This window comes from Macaca thibetana, chromosome 5 (genome assembly GCF_024542745.1).
Source record: "Macaca thibetana thibetana isolate TM-01 chromosome 5, ASM2454274v1, whole genome shotgun sequence".
Taxonomy (NCBI): domain Eukaryota; kingdom Metazoa; phylum Chordata; class Mammalia; order Primates; family Cercopithecidae; genus Macaca; species Macaca thibetana.
Genome location: NC_065582.1, coordinates 49,866,842 through 49,886,193, shown reverse-complemented (window position 1 = coordinate 49,886,193; position 19,352 = coordinate 49,866,842). Strand labels below are relative to the sequence as shown.

The window sequence follows — 19,352 nt, the reverse complement described above, 5'->3', positions numbered from 1 at the left end:
CTCTGCTGTAAATACTGTAAGAGCAGGGCTGGCTGTCTCGCTCATCCCTGCGTCTCAACAGTTAGTATGGAGCTTGGCATGTGGTGGGTACTCAATGCATTTGATGAATGAATTAATAAATGAATGGGCAAATACTACTTACGCACATTCTTTTTTTTTTCCTCGAGACGAATTCTTGCTCCGTCTCCCAGGCTGGAGTGCAGTGGGGCAATCTCGGCTCACTGCAACCTCCACCTCCCAGATTCAAGTGATTCTCCTGCCTCAGCCTCTCGAGTAGCTGGGACTACAGGCACGTGCCATCATACCCGGCTAATATTTTGTATTTTTAGTAGAGATGGGGTTTCGCCATGTTGGTCAGGCTGGTCTTGAACTCCTGACCTTAAGTGATCCACCCACCTCGGCATCCCAAAGTGCTGGGATTACAGGCATAAGCCACCGTGCCTGGCCTTATGTGCATTCCTATTTTCTGGTTTCTTCCTTCTTTCCTTTCTTTTTTTTCTTTTTGTTTTGAGATGGCAGCTCAGGCTGGAGTGCAGTGATGTAGTCATAGCTCACAGCAGCCTAGAACTCCTGGGCTCAAGTGATCCTCCTGCCTCAGCTTCCTGAGTTACTGGGATTACAGGCATGAGCCGCTGCACCTGGCCCCCTTTCCTTGCTTTAGATTTTTCTCTTTCATTGCAAATCAGTACCCTCATTCCGGTATGAATAAAACCCAGTTCTCAGATGTTTTACCAACAAGTCTGCCTGATCTTGAGAAACTCTTCAGACACTGCCCAGCTCTCTGATCCACTCCTTTCCAAAGAATTTATGCAAAGGTTTTGTTTGTTTGTTTTTTAACCAAGCCACGTTAAGAGCTAGAGGTACATCAAGGGATGAAATCAAAGTCCAAGGTGTGGTATCCGATTCCTCAGAATATTGATTAAAAAACGGGCATCTCCTTGGCTAGGGATTTCCCCACCACCAGGTGGAAACCTTGTGTCTTTTCTTACCCCTCCTCTATCCCCTCGCAGTCTCCCACAGGGATGCCAAACGTAAAGTGTCCTTTTCTGACCTTTCTCCATGGAATGTACGTCTTTGGGGCAGCATCCGTGTTTGGCTTCTGTCTAGCTCTGAGCGGATCAGGACTAAGGGTTAAATTCTGGTATTTCACATTTGAGCACCTGTGGGTTTTGAGCAATTGACTGTGTTACAAGTTGCTTACTGGAAATGGTCAATGTGTTAAAATCTCTGAAAAACTGAATTTTTATAGGACGTCATTTAGACATGATTTTGACAGTTTGTGTTAACTGACTTGTTCTATTTTCGCTGATGTGCATCTGTAGGGACTTCTGGAAACCTGGAGGAGTAAGCTATCACAGGGACCTCAGAGTGTGGCTTGCCTGGAAGCTGAGCTGCCTCCGGTGGTGGTATCCCAGCAGGTCTGGCAGTCCTGGATTGGCTCCCCCTAGCGGTTTCACAAAATATGTCATTTTGATAGAACTGCTTAAACTGCAGCTCCCAGCTCTGAATGTGTGCTGTTAGAATCCTTCTACTGCAAATTAGGGGTGAAATTAGATGACCACTACCTCCGGTGGTGGTATCCCAGCAGGTTTGGCAGTCCTGGATTGGCTCCCCCTAGCGGTTTCACAAAATATGTCATTTTGATAGAACTGCTTAAACTGCAGCTCCCAGCTCTGAATGTGTGCTGTTAGAATCCTTCTACTGCAAATTAGGGATGAAATTAGATGACCAGCCAGTGGGACCTCTGAGAAAAGAATGAGAAATAGGCTCATGCAGGAGGGGGCGTGGAAAGGCGGATAAGCTGTTTTGTCTGGAATTCCTGTCCCAGACAGGTTTGTCTGGGAATGGCCAGAGACTGAAATTCCAAGGCTATCATCCTGCCCAAGTCCCAGAAGCAAAGGTGAGTACCAGGCACACTCTAAGGGCAAGCAGGAGGGAAGAGCAAGAAGAAAGAAGAAGAAGGAAGAGGAGGAAGAGGAGGAGGAAGAGGAGGAAGGAGGGAGGGGGAGGAAGAGGGAGGAGAAGGAGGGGAGGGGAAGGGGAGGGGGAGAAAGAAAAGGAAGAAGAAGAAAAAGAAGAAAGAAGAAGAAGGAGAAAAAGAAAGAAAGAAAGAACGAAAGAAAGAAGAAAGAAAGAAAGAAAGAAAGAAAGAAAGAAAGAAAGAAAGAAAGAAAGAAAGAAAGAAAGAAAGAAGAAAGAAAGAAAGAGGCACCCAGTTTTCAAAGTTCCTTATCATCTTGCTAAGGTAGCTGAAGGATGCAGTCACAGGTCTGCATGCCTAACAGTGGCACACTAGGGCTTTCCTGTTTGGGGCCAGTAGGTTTCTCATTTTGTTGTGTTTCATTTCTTTTTGTGTAGGACATGACTTGGCCTCTGATTGAGTCACATCGGTGTTTTTGTGAGTCATGTTCTAACAGGCTTGTGCTGTGTTGAAATGACTGTTGTTTGGGGTGTCAGCCCAGATGCAGGTTTAGCACCACATTTCAAAGTGAAGAAGAGCTGCTTTTAACTGTTTGTTCTTAATCCATCAACCTTTCGTGTTTTCTCATCAAAAGAGGAATAGCTTGTCCTTTTTCTTTTGCCTTAACAAGCCCCGGAGAGACAGCAAGTGAAGCCACAGTACCCCTTTTTTTCCTTAAGTAGCCCCATCACATGCTATGCTGTAGGTTTCAAGAGAGTAAACTCCCCTCTGGTGCATGGAAACTTCAGTAACTTCTCTGAGGCAGTAGTTGGTCGTCCTGGAGATTTTTCAGTTAAATCAGTGTTTATTTCAAAAACGCCCTTGGTGATTCTAATGTGAGAATCACCGGTCTCCATGCACATCGAAGCCAGTGGGCAGGGAAGTACTGGGCCCAATCAGCTGAGACTGGGCTCCAGCCACACTTCTCTGCTGGTGCCTTGGAGCCTGTTGTCCCATCTCAGATTCAGATTTCCCTCCCATGTCTATCTGTCCTTCCCTCTTCTACCCAGGCATCCTGTAAACTCCTCCAGTGGAAACCAGCATTTCTCCTGGGTTGCACCCCTGAGGCCTACAGGTCCCATCTCTCCCAGCCTCACCTCTTCCCTTCTGCTACTGCAGAACCTTCCACACCCCTTTCTCCTCTATCCTGGCACCACTGATGCTCACTATGGGCACCTACCAGCTTATTCACCCCCTCAACAGCCCTGCCCCATCTTCCCTCTTTGGGATGCAGTGAAATGGAGTGATTAGTCAAGCTCCTGAAGCTTTATAGATCTCAGTTTCAGTTTCCTTATCTATATAATGGGAATAATTTACAGCCTCCTAGGAGTTTTGTGCAAGTTACATGAGACCACATGTGCTTTGCTGGTGTGTCATAATGGATCCTGGATGAGCTCAGACATCTGTGTGTTTCTATCGCCTCCGGTGTGGTAGTAGTGGTATGGGCTATGCTGAGAAACATTGGTTAAGACAGTGGTTCTCCAGCTGGCTGTGCATTAGGATTATCTGGGAAGCTTTAAAAAGTTCAGGTGCCCAGGCTGAACCTGAGCTAATTAAATCTGAAGTTCTGTATTTTTTAGTGACCTCTCCCCACATGATTCCAACGTGCAGCCAAAGTTAAGAGTAAAGGCTCTGGGGCAGCAGGCCTGGGTTGTACTGACTCCGGGCCAGTCACTAACCTCTCAGCCTCAGTTTCTCCATCTGAAGAATGGGAATAATATATGCACTTTGCGGTTTGACTATGCAGATTAGTTGAGATAATTCTGTTCAGTGGTTGGCACAGGGCCTAGCACACTGCCCTCTGTTGACTGGATTTGGGAGCTGGCGGGGTGGGCATGAGCAGCCCTCATTAGAGTGAGGCCTTCTCAGCAGCCCTGGGCTCATCCGGAGCACCTCAGTCCTCTGGGCTCTAGGCTGTTCCGTCTCTTGCTGCTCTGTCCGAGCAAGTTCAACAGTCAAGCTCTGAGCATGGCCTATGGGAGCCAGGGCATGTTCATGCCAGTGACCCTGTTTTAAAGCATCTAATACAAAATGTTATTCAGTTTAAAAAAATTGTAATGATTCCATGAAAAAGGTAAACCAATAGTATTAGTTCTTTTTATTATTATTTTTGAGATGGAGTCTCACTCTGTCACCCAGGCTGGAATGCAGTAGCACAATCTTGGCTCACTGCAACCTCTGCCTCCCTGGTTCAAGCTATTCTCCTGCCTCAGCCTCCTGAGTAGCTGTGATGTCAGGCACATGTCACCACGCCCGGCTAATTTTTGTATTTTTAGTAGAGGTGGGGTTTCATCATGTAGGTCAGGCTGGTCTCGAACTCCTGACTTCGTGATCTGCCCGCCTCGGCCTCCCAAAGTGCTGGGATTACAGGTGTGAGCCACTGCGCTGGGCGTTCTTTTTGTTGTTGTTGCTTAATTGCCAATATGCAGTATGTTACCTAATTTATGGGTTCAAATTTGGTTTAAAATACAAAAGCAGGCCGAGCGCAGTGGCTCACGCCTGTAATCCTAGCACTTTGGGAGGCAAGGGGGGCGAATCACAAGGTCAGGAGATCGAGACCATCCATGGCTAACACGGTGAAACCCCCTCTCTACTAAAAATACAAAAAAATTAGCCGGGTGTGGTGGTGGGCACTTGTAGTCCCAGCTACTCCGGAGGCTGAGGCAGGAGAATGGCGTGAACCCGGGAGGCGGAGCTTGCAGTGAGCCGAGATCGCACCACTGCACTCCAGCCTGGGTGACAGAACAAGACTCCCGTCTCAAAAAAATAAATAAATAAAAAATAAAAAGTTTTGTTTCATGTGTGGTAACCTGGAAATATGGCAACCATTTATAATATTATTATTGTTTTTGGAGACGGAGTCTGGCTCTGTCGTCCAGGCTGCAGGGCAGTGTCACAATCTCAGCTCACTGCATCCTCTGCCTCCTGGGTTCAAGCGATTCTCCTGCCTCAGCCCCCTTAGTAGAGTAGTTGGGTCTACAGGCACGCAACACCATACCTGGTTAATTTTTGTATTTTTAGTAGAGACAGGGTTTCACCATGTTGGCCAGGCTGGTCCTGAACTCCTGACCTCAAGTGATCCGCCCACCTCGGCCTCCCAAAGTGCTGGGGTTACAGGCATGAGCCACTGCTCCTGGCCATAATATTATTTTTGTGAAAATATGTTTTCTGAGGTCTGAATATTCAGCTTACAAATCCCCTTTTGGAACATGAGTTTTTGTAGAGTATGTGAGTGTATGAGTGTGTGTTTTGAATGTGTGATGGGAGTACATGAATGTGAATGTGTGAGTTCACGAGTGTGTGTGTGTGTGTGTGTGGGTGTTTATGAGTGTGGGTGTGCGTGCATAGGAATGTGTGTGAATCTGGATGTGTGTGTGTGCGAGTGTGACTGTGTATGTGGGGAGGGCTGCATGAGCTGAGAGCTGTCAAGAATGGGGACTTCTATTTCTCCTCACCAATCTCTAGATCCTACTTTATTTTATCCTCTCCTAAGCCTTATGCAAACTTAAGACAACTCAGGTTGAGACCCTCTATTACTGTCAAAAGCCATTTTGAAGCAATTCAAATGCTCTGTTTCTATTCTTCTGGGAAATCTGTGCTGTCTCAGAAATTCTAATGGCATTCTAAGATCATCTGTTGCTTTGTAATATGGCCTTTTCAACAAATAGGCCTAGTCTCTTCTGCTTCCACCCAGGGTTGGAGGGCATCGGGATGGCAGAGAGAATGGGCAGGGTGGTGACACCTGTGGACAGCCGGCATCATGCCGGGTTCTGTGCTATTTGCTTCCCTCACATGACTTCATTTATTCATCAGAGGAACCCTGCAAGGTCAGTATTATTATTTCCCTTTGAAAACACATGTCCAGGAAGTTTAGCAACTTGTCCACCACGACACAGAGATAGGAGCTTAGATCACTAGCTCAAAACTTGTACTTTTTTTTTCTACACTACATTGGTAACTGATCTTTATTTTCCTTGCCTTTCTTCTCTTTTTCTGTCTTTATCTTTGAGCCTTGATATGTCATTACTGGTGTTGGGTAGTGGGCAGTTTCTGCTGGAAGGTGGCTGGCATTCAATTGTAACCTTTTGCCCTGTCTGGTCCAGGGCAAAGTCTCCTCAATGGGAATAAAATGCCTTTGCCTTCTTTAGCTCAGTTCTTCACACTCAGGGCTACAGAGCAAAATGCTGCAGTTTCTGAAATGGGAGAACATATTCTGCAGGATGACTAAAATTTCCTAAATTTTTGCAACATGTAGCCAAATGGAGCATAATTTCAAATTGTGTTTATCTGAACTTTGCTTAAAAACTTACTGTGTTAAAGCCACTATTAAATCCAGCTACTCAGGAGACTGAGGTGGGAGGGTGGCTTGAGCCCTGGAAGTTGAGGCTGCGGTGAGCCATGATCACGTCACTGCATTCCACCCAGGGTGACAGAGTAAGACCCCGTCTCCAAACAAAACAAAACCCAGAAAAACTGCTGCGTAGTCACAGGATTCTTCAATTAGTCAGTACTTCTAGCAAGATAATGTAATGAACTCTGGGTACATGGAGAGTTATGTGGTCATTGATAATCGTGATCACTCTGATAGTTCCTGGGAAAGAGGTGTATTTTCTGTCTCTTTCTGCTACCTGGCCTGATGGGAGTGAGGACAGCACTGCTGTAGAGATCAGCAGAAACCTGTATGATGTGCTGTCTTTTTTGGAAGGGTAACAAGTGAACAGAGAGGGTGAGACCAGGGAATAATTTGGGGGGGTTGCAATTGGTTTGAGGAAAAACCATTTTTTGTTGTTGTTGTTTTGAGATGGAGTCTTGCTCTGTCATCCAGGCTGGAGTATAACAGCACATTCTCGGCTCACTGCAACCTCCACCTCTTGGGTTCAAGTGATTCTCATGTCTCAGCCTCCCGAGTAGCTGGGATTACAGATGTGCACCACTATGTCTGGCTAATTTTTGTATTTTTAGTAGAGATGGGGTTTCACCATGTTGGCTAGGCTGGTCTGGAACTCCTGACCTCAGGTGATCTGCCCTTGGCCTCCCAAAGTGCTGGCATTACAGGTGTAAGCCACCATGCCCGGCTGAGGAAAAACATTTCTATAGTTTAATATATCATTTCTTTTAATCTGTTACCAAAATTATACTGAAAGAGTTACTTTTAGAGTTTACATTTCATGAAAGCAGTTCTTTCACATGGTTCAGGTTTGTTTTTTGCGATCACATCTTGGCCTCTCTGTTTCACCTTACCTAGAGTATAATTTTGGTAACAGTGATTCAGTAATAACTGAAGTCTTCAGAAACTCTTTCAGGTTTCTTTTGAGTTTACATAGATAATAAAAATATTTTAAAAACATTTTACTATCATTGCTGTCTTATTCCATTTTGTTGCTATAACAGAATACCACACACTGGGTAACTTATAAATAAAAGAAATTTATTTCTCACAGTTCTGGAGGTTAGGAGACTCAATGTCAAGGTGCTGGCATCTGGTGAGGACCTTTGTGCTATGTCATCCCAAAGGGTAAGAGAGGGAGGGGGCTAGAGAAGGCCAAGCTCACATTTATAACAATCCACTCCTATGATAACAACATTAATCTATTCATGGGAGCAGAGATCTCATGGCCTAATCACCTCTTATTGCCCTACCTCTTAATAACTACCATAATAATGGAAGTTAAATTTCAACATGAGTTTTGGAGGGGACAAACATTCAGACCGTAGCAATTACCAGTATGCTGTTTGTCCTTTTATTTTCCTTTTCATAGGAAAATGTAATAAATGGAACATACTAGAAGGATCTATGGGAACCACATACAGGGAAAATGCCATTCCTCTTCAACCAATCCAGGGAAAACATACAGAGAAACTCTAATTTTTGTGAGTTTTTGTTAATGCTATGGCAGTATTTCAGCTGTGGGCCACCTGGAAATTTTATCACTGCAGAAGGTGATATTTCATTATCCAATGCTCAATTCTTTTATACTTTCATAGAGGCAATAACTACATATACTGACAATGAAGATGTTTTTAAATAGACGCATGGGGTTTTGAAGCACTTGAGGTTTTATTGATTAATTGATTTTTAATTTTTTTACTTTGTGTCAAACTTCTCTTAGAATCTGGATTTGGGGGACTGACTTAAGATTGACTTGAAGAAGTCAGTAGGGAACCTCCGGATTTGTCCAGAAGCTGGGAAGTTGTTGTTTTTAAACCAGTTGACTAGTACAGGTGTACCCAAGAGTTTCTCAAAATAAGATTACCAACACCCAAAAGTTACAGTTATCAGCCAGGGCCACAATTCTCTGCTCAGCTCCTTCTGCTGCTGTTCCTCTCTTCCCGAGCAGTTCTCTGACTTTGAGAGCCTCTGCCTGCCCACAGGCCTAGTGTAGACCTCTCCTTCGAGATCTGTCATTGGGAGGTTATTATAGTAGATGGTGATACGGGTTCAGGGCAGCTAGTTTGCAGTTTAGAATCTCTGCCATATACTGAAGCCCAAAACTATTAAACTGAGCATACAAGACAATTTGGTGCTGCCCTTGCTTCTTGGCTCTGTCTTCTTATCTGATCTTAGTTGTCAATGATTTCAAGAGCAGACAGCCAAGGAAGTCTGAAGACCAACAAGAAACTCTGAGCAGACCTGGCTTGCAACTATTTATAAATTAATTTTGTTATTCCCTCTTTCCTATATATGTGTAGTTCCGTGAATTCTCCTTTGAATTGGTTATAACATCTTACTGGTTCCCTCATGAATGAGTTACATAAAAATTTTGATATGTTTTCATTTTATATTGTATGAAAGGCATGATTTTTACTTCTGAAAGTATCTTTTAACATTAGGTACACTATATGCTAAGTACTTGTCTAGATACTTTGTGTGTTTATTTTGCAAACACACAGAATACATTTTTTTATGCCAGGTGCTGTTTTAAGTGCTCTATAAGTAGTAACTAATTCAATCCTTAGAATAGGACTATATCATTTAAACTTCACTTCAGCTCTTATTAGCCCCATCTTATCAAATGGAGGCTCAGAGAGGCCCAAGGTTATGTCATTAAACTGTAGGGTCTGTGTGAGGCTGAGGCAACTGCCCTCCCCAGCAGGCACTGGGACTAAATGTTTGTGTCCCCTCTGAAATTGATATGTTGAGACCCTAACCCCCAGTGTGATGGTATCAGGCATTTGGCAGATAATTAGCTATAGGTGAGGTTATGAGCATAGGCCCCCATAATGGGATCTGTGCTTTTATAAGGAGTGACCAGGAAGCTTGCTCTTTCTCTCTCTCCAACATGAAGGTGTCCTTCTGCAAACCAGGAAGAGGGTCCTCACCAGGAACTTGATTGGCCAGCACTGTCATCTTGGACTTCCCAGCCTTCAGGACTGTGATGAATAAATTGCTATTATAAGCCACTGGTCTATGGTATCTTTGTTATAGCAGCTTAAGCCAAGATATACCCTCTAATAGTGCTGTAGGATGGGGTGAGGAAAGCCCCCAGCTTTGGTTTTTGGGATGCTGCATCTTTATTTTTATTATTTTTTTGAGGCAGAGTCTCACTTTGTCACCCAGGCTGGAGTGCAGTGGAATGATCTTAGCTCACTGCAGTCTCAGGCTCCTGGGCTCAAGCAATCCCCTTCCCTCAGTCCCCCAAGTAGCTGGGACTACAGGCACGTGCACGCCCTGCTAATTTTTGTATTTTTTTTAGAGATGGGGTTTTGCCATGTTACCCAGGCTGGTCTCAAACTCCTGAGCTCAAGCCATCTGCCCATCTCAGCATCCCAAAGTGTTGGGATTACAGGCATGAGCCACCATTCCGGCCAGAATCTGCATCTCTAAAGAGCAAAACGATTGTGTTGACAGAGGGGAGGGGGCTGTGATAAATGGATTCTGCAGAAGAAGCCCCCAGCTGTGGAGGCGTGTGCTCTGCCTGGGTGGCATGTGTCTTTGTCTGACAATGGCGAGGCCCTGGGCAGGTGTGGTGGCCATATGTGCCGTTTCCTACTAGGGGTTCCACTTAAATATTGGTCCATTTCTTTCCTCAGGGGTCCTCTTCCTCCTCAGAACATCTATCCTGGTTTATTTAATTTTTATTTTTATTTTATTTTTTTGAGGTTCGCAGAACATCTATCCTGGTTTTATTTTTATTTTTAATTTTTTTGAGGAGGTCTTAGAACATCTATCCTGGTTTACTTATTTATTTATTTTTGAGGTGGAGTCTCACTCTGTTGCCCAGGCTAGAATGCAGTGGCCTGATCTCAGCTCACTACAACCCCCGCCTCCTGGGTTCAAGTGATTCTCCCGCCTCAGCCTCCTGCGTAGCTGGGACTACAGGTGCACGCCACAATGCCCGGCTGATTTTTTGTATTTTTAGTAGAGAAGGGGTTTTACCGTGTTAGCCAGGACAGTCTTGATCTTCTGACCTCATGATTTGCTCTCCTTGACCTCCCAAAGTGCTGGGATTACAGGCATGAGCCACCGCAGCTGGCCGGTTTATTTTTTAAAAAATGGCTGGGCACAGTGACTTGCGGCTGTAGTCCTAGCTACTTGGGAGGCTGAGGCAGGAGGATCACTTGAGCCCAAAAGTTGGAGGCTGCAGTGAGCTATGATCGTGCCACTACACTTCAGCCTGGGTGACAGATCAAGACCCTGTCTAAAAAAAAAACAGTAAGATTATCATCAGAGTCTCAAGGTGACAGTGAGAGGAAGCCTGGTGCAGGGGATAGGGCACAATTGCAATCTGCTAGACTGGGTTTAAATCCAAAATCGGCCATTCACAGCGTGAATAAATTAGAACTGGTTTAAATTAGCATTTAAAATTTCATCAGGATTAAGTAAGTACTTCCTTCTCACTCTTTCCACAGGAGGTGAGAAAGGGCTCAGCAAGGCCCGGGGAGGGAAGGGCGTGGGTATGAAAGGGATCCAGAGAGTCTGTGCATTGGCAGAGAAGATAGTGTAACTGTGGCGCTGCGGCTGGAGGGCTGGTCCCACAGTGAGCTGTAGCCCTGCCCGCCGGCCATGGGAGAGGCTTAAAACAAACGCCGGAAGCAACTCCCAGCCCCAGAAAGATCTGTGACCGGCAGCGCCAGACCCGCCTGCCTTCCTGACTTCTGTTCCAGGGCAAAGGTCATTTAGCCGCTTGAATAAGCCTTTTCCCCCGCCCTTCCCCAACTTTGTTTACCAGATAAGGAAGGTCAGCATTCAAAGTCAAGAAGCGCCTCTTATCTTCCCCTGCGTTCTACAAATAGTTCCGTGAGAAAGATGGCCGGGAACTCGATCCTGCTGGCTGCTGTCTCTATTCTCTCGGCCTGTCAGCAAAGTAAGAGGCATGGGAAGTTCGTGTGTGTGTGTGTGTGTATATGTGTGTGTGTGTGTGCGCGCGCCTGTGTGAGAGACAGGGCTTGCGGGAGAGAGGATAGGGAGGGAGGGAGATAGGTCCGGTGTTTTGTTTCCTGCTTGCCCTTGCAGGTGGCTCTGGGTCCTCAGAGCACAGTCGCCTCAGGGTCACCCATGCTGCCTGCTCCCCTCCTTCCCAGGGGCAAGCAGAGACTGAGAACATTCCAGAGATTAGTTCTCCCAACTGGAACGCTGTGGGGCCTCAGAGCTCAGCCATTCTGCATCATCTGTGGTTACGACCCACAGTCCGTTCAAACGAGCATTAGTAGCCTGCTAACCTGCAGGAAGTGGTGTGAATATTAATTACAAGTGTTCCAAAGGAAACGTGCCTGCTTCTAAACCTGGTTGTGATTTCTTGAACGTTGTTTTAATTAATGTGTTTTCTTAAATAAACTGCCCATGGTGGTATGATTATCAGGCTGAAAAAAACTTCCTTCAGAAATACGAGCTTGAGATTAAGTAATTAGCTCTAAATTTTAAAACAGCTTCCCACTAGGATTATTCAATATCCCGACTGCCTGGTTAAATAGAGGGCTTTTACTCCGTGGGAGTCACATTTGCTCAATTCATATTATCTTACCTACAGTGTCAGCTGGGGAAAGGGGTCCCAGTGCAAGAGTGCAAGACTTCTTACCGAGCATGCATATTTCTTTATATTTCCAAGTGTGCCTGTACCTGGAAATAGGGCCAAGCTGTAGACGGCTCAGGCTACACAAACAGCCAGAAGCAGGAAGGCCTCACAGCTGAGGATCCAGTCCAGGCCTCCATGCACACTTAATGTCTTGCCTAGCCAGTCTGTTTTGAGATTGTATGAAGATCTTGAACCTTCAGACTCACGTTTTGTGGTTTGATTCACACAATCTGTCGTGGAGAAGAGCAGGATATTTGTTTCTAATTAAAGAAACACTTAGATCTGTTAAAAGGAAAATCCTAGACAAATTACATTTAACTGAGTTTAATTGAGCAAAGAACGAGTCACAGTTGGGCATGGGGAACCGGAATAGGTTGAGAGAGACTCTGGGGCTGCCACGTGGTAGAAGAAGATTTATGGACAGAAAAAGGAAAGTGACTCCCAGAAAATGGAAGCGTACAGTTCACAATGTACGGAGGACCTTTAGGTTGAACTTAAAATATGTCAGAAGGCAACTTTAGGCTAAACCTAATTTAACAGGTGTAAGGCGACCCCTCCTGACTCACAGGTGCTACCAAACCTGCATGAGCCTTTATCCTAGGCCTGCAGAGGGCACAGGAGCAGGTCCACAGATGTCCCAAGTCTGACAGAGGTGCTCATCCTCCCTGTTTGCTGCTTGTGCAGGAGGCTGTGTGAACTGGGGCCAGAATGTCAGGGGGCTGGATGGAGGAGGGGGTAGAGGTGGGGAGAGAGGAGAGGAGACTGGGTGAGTGATGATTAATGGTGGACAGGGAATGTTTAATAAGGCGTTAGGGCTGGGCACGGTGGCTCATGCCTGTAATCCCAGTACTTTGGGAGGCCAAGGCAGGTGGATCATGAGGTCAAGAGATCGAGACCATCCTGGTCAACATGGTGAAACCCCATCTCTACTGAAAATACAAAAATTAGCTGGGCGTGGTGGCACACTCCTACACTCCCAGCTACTAGGGAGGCTGAGGCAGGAGAACTTTTTGAACCTGGGAGAGGGAGGTTGCAGTGGGCTGAGATCGTGCCACTGTAGTCCAGCCTGGTGACAGAGCGAGACTCCATCTCAAAGAAAAAAAAGATTGATAAAGAGTTGAACTCTGTAAAATATTTGAAAAGATGTATTCTGAGCCAAACATGAGGGATCAGTGGCCGGTGACACAGCCCCACGAGATTCTAAGAACATCTGCCCAAAGGGGTCTGGCTACAGATTGGTTTTATACATTTTAGGGAGACATAAGACATCAATTCATGTAAGATGTACATTAGTTTGGTCCCAAAAGGCGGGACAACTGGAAGTGGGGCATGGGCTTCCAGGTCATAGGTGGATTTAAAGATTTTCTGATTGGCAATTGATTAAAAGAGTTTATCTACAGACTTCAAATCCATAGAAGGGAGTGCCTGCGTTAAGATAAGGGGTTGTGGAGGCCAAGGTTCTTACTATGCAGATGTAGCTTCCAGGTAGCAGCCTTTGGAGAGAATAGATTGTAAATGTTTCTTATGAGACTTAAAAAGGTGCCAGACTCTGTTAATTCTCTCCTGGATCAGAGAAAAGACCTGGAAAGGGAAAGGGGTTTTCTACAGAATGTAGACTTTTCCCACAAGAGACAACTTTGCAGGACCATTTCAGGACGTGACGAAAATATATTTTAGGGTAAAATACTTCAATTTCTTTCAAGGCCTGCTATCTGTCATGTGATACTATACTAGAGTCAGACTGGAATTTGGTGTCTTATTGCTACAAAAAGTCTTAAGTGTTAGTTTTTTAAAGGGAAGGTTAAGGTTAAGACACACACACACACACACACACACACACACACACACACATGCACACACACAGGCTTTACAACAGCACAGGTATATTGCAGAAACCTGTGGAGGTTGGGGACCAGCTTAATGCCAGAGCCCACCGTTGCTTACAGGCGGGGTACGTATAGGTATGGGCGGGAGGGGTTTGGGCAGTATGGTCTGCTGCCCTGGAGGATATTGATAAGATGTTCCTATGGTCAGATGGTTTGGCCAGGGATGTTCCCTGGGCTCTTTGTCCAGCAGGATTTGACAGGGATATTTCTTCAGTTGGGACTTTGCTTGGCAGGGTATGATAAGGATGTTCCTGTGTCTTGTGGTCAGGTGCTGGCAGGATGTTTCTCAGGGCCTGAACCCTCATGGCAAGCTTCACTTTGACTAAGGTCTGTGAAATGGCGGGGGGGCTTACAAAATGGTGCAGTTTGGACTAACATTAAGGTCTGTTTTAATGTTAATGCTGGTCAGTTGTGCCTGAATTCCAACGGGAGGAGGATATAATGAGGCACGTCTGACACCTTTTTCCCATCATGGCCTGAACTCGTTTTTTTTAGGTTAACTTTGGAATGCCCTTGGCTGAGAGGAGGACTCCATTTAGATGGTTGGGTGGCTTAGAATTTTAGTTTTGGTTTACAAAGGAGACAGAGAGAGGAAGACACAACTGTTTAGCTGGCATCAGGAGCCAGAATTTGCTCCTTTTGCAAGTCTGGTGTTCATGGAGTTGGGACACCATGTGCCATGGTTGAAGCAGCTTAGGTTTTGCAGACAGACAGCTGTATCTGTTAGTCTAGCCACTTCCCAGTTAGGTGTCTCTGTTCAGGATACACTGCCCTTCAATGTCACCATCAAAGAGGGTTTAATCGGACCTTGGGGAGGAAATCCCACCACAGTGCCTGGCCCCATGTAGGCGCTTAGCACTGGCAGTTCCCATCCTAAGTTCCTTCTTCAAAGAGAGAAGTTTCTGCTGCATGGAGAGGTAGCGACAGGGTGAAGGAACCCAGCTGTGGCTGGGTGGGCATCACAGGGGGTAAGGGGCAGAGAGAAAGCTTCCCCTTCACCCTCAGAAGGTTCACTGAAAATCAGCTGACAAAAGGCAGATTAATAGGAGAAAGGGTATGACAATTTATTTAAATATGCACAGCATGAGAGAATGATTGCCCGATAATCCAAAGGGGTACAGCAGCTTATATACTGTTCTTCACAGGGGAGGGAGGAAATGTAGAATGCAGACAATTCTTTCACGTGGTAGTAAACGATTATTAGGGAGAATGAATGGACTGGGAGACAAAGTAACTTGCCAATGATTCTCTTTGGAATTTGATGGGCCAGAGGGGCAGGCTTAATCTGGTGGGAAAGTTCGTCCAGGTGTGTGCATTCCTCGGTCTTCTTTTCCACATGAGATAATGAGGTCTGAGGGAGGAGAGGGCAGGCAATTGTGTTTGTCTTAGGGGGTCTGGTTTCTAGGTAGATAAGGGAGCTTCAGAGGACTGCCCAGCCTTATCCTGGGCCTTGGTAGAGACCACGGGTTGAGACAGGAAGCAGTGGAGAGGTCACAAAGACCTTGAGGCCGCTTCTTTAGTTCAGTCATATTTTGAGGTGCAATATTCTGATTTCCTTCGGGGGTGTTAACAGAAATACCAAACTCTGCGAAGTCTTTTAAAGAGGTTTATTCTGAGCCAATATGAGTGACCATGGCTTGGAGAAAACAGAAACCCAAGAAACCTTCAGTGGGTGGTCCCAAGGCAATGGGGTTACAGTTTGGTTTTATACATTTTAAGGAGGCAGGAACTATAGGCAAAGACATAAATCAATACATGGAAGGTATCTACTGGTTCAGCCCCAAAGGGTGGGATATCTTAAAGCAGGGGGCTTACAGGTTATAAGTGGACTCAGATTCTCGAATTTGCAATTGGTTAAAGGAGTAAAGCTTTGTTTAAAGACTTGAATTCAGCACAAAGAAATGCTTACATTAAGGTGGTGGCTGGTATGGTGGTTCATGCCTTTAATCAAGCACTTTGGGTGACCAACGTGGGCAGATTGAGCCCAGGAGTTCAAGACCAGCCTGGGCAACATGATGAAATGCTGTCTCTATTAAAAATACAAAAAATTAGCCAAGCGTGGTAGCGCTCACCTGTAATCCCAGCCACTTGGGAGGCTGAGGTGTGAGAATTGCTCTAACCCATGGGTTGCAGTGAGCTGAGATCGTGCCACTGCACTCCAGACTGCGTGACAGTGAGACCCTATCTCAAAAAAAAAAATTAAAAAAAATAAAGAGATCTGTCATGTGATGCTATGCCAGAGTCAGTTGAAAAGTAAGCCACACACTGGGTTAATTTAAAAGAACTGGCCTAATGAGATTTGATGGCTTGTAGGGCGTAAGTTAACCATTGCCTTGCAAGGCCTTAGGTCTTGTCTACAAGTTGGTGTCTTCTTACTGCAGCTGGCTTTGTTAGTCTTATGATCTCCATTTTAACCTTAATCCTGGGCAGTTGTGCCTAAACTCCAAAAGGGCGGGGGCACAACCAGGTGTGTCCTACCTCCCTTCCCCTCACGGAATTCAGTTTTTCAGGTCTCTCTGGGGTTCCCTTGGCCAAGAGGGAGTCTGTTCAGTTGTTTGGGGGCTCAGGATTTTATTTTTGGTTTCTCCCCAGCACATGTGTATCTCTGGAGAAAGCTAGGGAAAGAGGAAAGACAGGCAAAGCAAAAGAAGATTATTTTCAAGAGGTTTTAATGAACTCAGAAGGGAAATAAAGTTGAAACTACAGAAAAGAAGGTGAAATAGCACCCCACTCTCATCATATAGTCATCATATACATGTATATATGTTTTTAAGACAGAGTCTTGCTCTGTCGCCCAGGCTGGAGTGCAGTGGTGTGATCTCGGCTCACTGCAGCCTCCGCCTCCCAAGGTCAAGCAATTCTCCTGCCTCAGCCTCCCAAGTAGCTGGGACTACAGGCACGCCACCATGCCTGGCTAATTTTTGTTTTTGTTTTTGTTTTGTTTGTTTTTTTGAGACGGAGACTCACTCTGTGGCCCAGACTAGAGTGTAGTGGTACAATCTCGGCTCACTGCAACCTCTGCCTCCCGGTTTCAAGTGATTCTTCCAGCTCAGCCTCCTGAGTAGCTGGGACTACAGGCACACACCACTGCACCTGGCTAATTTTTGTATTTTTAGTGGAGACGGAGTTTCACCATGTTGGCCAGGCTGGTCTTGATCGCCTGACCTAAAGTGATCCACCCACTTCAGCCTCCCAAAGTGCTGGGATTACAGGCACGAACTACCGCACCCGGCCCCACTGTCATCATATTATTCCAAAAATAGCCATAGTCTCTCTGAGGCCCCTGACCTGAGAGAACAGAAGGGCTTCTCTCTCTTTGGGCTGAAGGTGAGCCCAGCTGAATCCTCTTTCTTGGGGCTGGGCTGGGAGTAGGTGGGATATCTCAGTACCTCTTCCATTTACTGAAGCTCATTCCTCACACTTGCTAGTGTCACAAACAGATGCCCACTGGGTGCAATTAGCATAGGAAAATATAGCATTTTTAAAGTTTGCTTACTACCAGCCTCATTTTGAAGCTCTAGTCTCTTGTGCATTACTAATTCATAAGTCTAGGAGCACATATCTTTCATTATTTCCATTTTATAGGTGGAAACAGGAAGACGCACCAAGTATTTTCTGCAAGGCTGTGAAGCATGTTAGAAGCAATGGTAATAGCAGGTGCAGGGTGGCCAAGTCCTCATTTCCCCCTCAAAGAACAAATCCCTTTAGCTGAGTCCATGAGTCGTTGGCCTTTCCAGACTGATGCTGCCCTGGAGGGATGGAGCCCAGGGTTGGAGACAGTCAGGGCCCATCTGTACATTCCTTCTCCTCACTCTGCTCTCTCAGGCTGCAGTATGAATGAGAAAAACTCCAATCCCAAGCATTTACACACATTTTTTTTTTTTTTGACTCGGAGTGCAGTGGTGCGATCTCAGCTCACTTCAACCTCCGCCTCCTAGGTTTCAGCAAATCTCCTGCTTCAGCCTCCCGAGTAGCGGGGACTGCAGGTGTGCACCACCAAACCCAGCTAATTTTTGTATTTTTAGTAGAGATGGTGTTTCACCATGTTGGCCGGGCTTGTCTCAAACTCCTGACCTCAAGTGATCCGCTCGCCTCAGCCTCCCAAAGTGTTGGGATTACAGGTGTCAGCTACTGGGCCGGCCAGCATTTACACACTTTAGATATTCAGTGGCAATGTTTAAATCCTAAACAACAGCTTTTTGTAGCAAAAGGGAATTAGTGGAAGGGAAGAGCCTGCTTTGAGAGCCCTTTCTACACCAGGATCAATATTGACTTCTTATGAGAGGGGAGGTCATATAGGAAACACATTGCCTCTAATACTCTAACACAGGGAGAGACCCAAACTACACACTTGGTGTGGAATTTTAAAAGGAAGCCATTTTTAAAACATTAGCACATGGGAAACAGATATTGAGGTACTAAAACAAGTCAGACAAGGGGATAGTGGGGGAGACAACTGGTAAGGACCTAAAACTGAACGAAATAATGTGAAGGGAAGTAATAGGTGCTGTAACCCAACTGAACGTGGGCCCATTCACCCAGCACACAGAAACAAACACAAGCACCAGGATTTGCAGTGACAGAAAGGGAGGCATTGATTGCAGGGTGCCAAGCAAGGAGAACTGGGCAGCTAACGCTTAAGACCCTAACTCCCCAATTGCTTTCCGGCAAGGGTTTTACAATTTTATTTATTTTATTATTATTTGAAACAGGGTCTTGCTCTGTCACCCAGTCTGGAGTACAGCGATCCTGGCTCACTGCAGCCTTGTCCTCCCCGGCTCAAGTGATCCTGCTGACTCAGCCTGAGTAGCTGGGACTACAGGCGTGTACCATCACCACACCTGTATTTTTGTATTTTTATTGTATAGACATGGGGTCTCACTATGTTATCCAGGCTGGTCTCAAACTCCTGGGCTTAAGCAGTCCTCCTGCCTCAGCATCCCAGAATGCTGGGATTACAGGTGTGAGCCACCACACCTAAATGGGTTTTTAAAATTTGTTTTATAGATATAGGGTCACACTATGTTGCCCAGGTTGGTCTTGAACTCCTAGTCTCAAGGGATCCTCCTACCTCGGCCTCCTAACATTCTGGCTTACAGGAGTAAGCCACCAGATTTGGCCCAAGCAAGGGTTTTTAAAGGCAGGGGTACATTTCAGGAAAGCAGAAGGTAATGGAAAAATAATAAATCAATCCTTGGAGGTTATACCTTGGTTTGGCCCCAAAAGGCAGGATATCTTGAAACAAGGGCTTACAGGCCACAGGTGGATTCAGAGATTCTTTAGTTTGCAGTTGGTTAAGGGAGCAAGGCTTTGTCTAAAATCTTGGGGTCAGCAGAAAGAAATGTTAAGGTTCTAAACTAAAAAGTATCTGAGACAAGTCTCAATCAATTTAGAAATTTTATTTTGCCAGGGTTAAGGATGTGCCTGTGACACAGCCTCAGGGGGTCCTGACAATATGTGCCCAAGGTGGTCATGGCACAGCCTAGTTTTATA

At 45.7% G+C, this 19,352-nt stretch overlaps 2 protein-coding genes across 17 annotated transcripts in view; one reads left to right on the top strand and one right to left on the bottom strand.

Annotated features, from left to right (window-relative positions):
- Positions 1-19,352, bottom strand: part of NDUFC1 (NADH:ubiquinone oxidoreductase subunit C1) — an 829,703-nt gene that overhangs the window by 365,677 nt on the left and 444,674 nt on the right. The gene's annotated exons all lie outside the window — the stretch shown is intronic.
- The window catches only part of MGST2 (microsomal glutathione S-transferase 2), a 38,824-nt gene continuing 30,354 nt past the window's right edge, over positions 10,883-19,352 (top strand). For 3 of the 4 annotated variants that reach the window (XM_050790262.1, XM_050790265.1, XM_050790264.1), the window contains exon 1: positions 10,889-11,265. In XM_050790262.1, coding sequence (XP_050646219.1) covers positions 11,208-11,265 — 58 coding nt within the window. In that variant the 5' untranslated portion in view covers positions 10,889-11,207. Of the gene's footprint in view, positions 11,266-19,352 lie in introns of all 4 variants that reach the window. The other variant, XM_050790266.1, reaches the window with a different exon arrangement.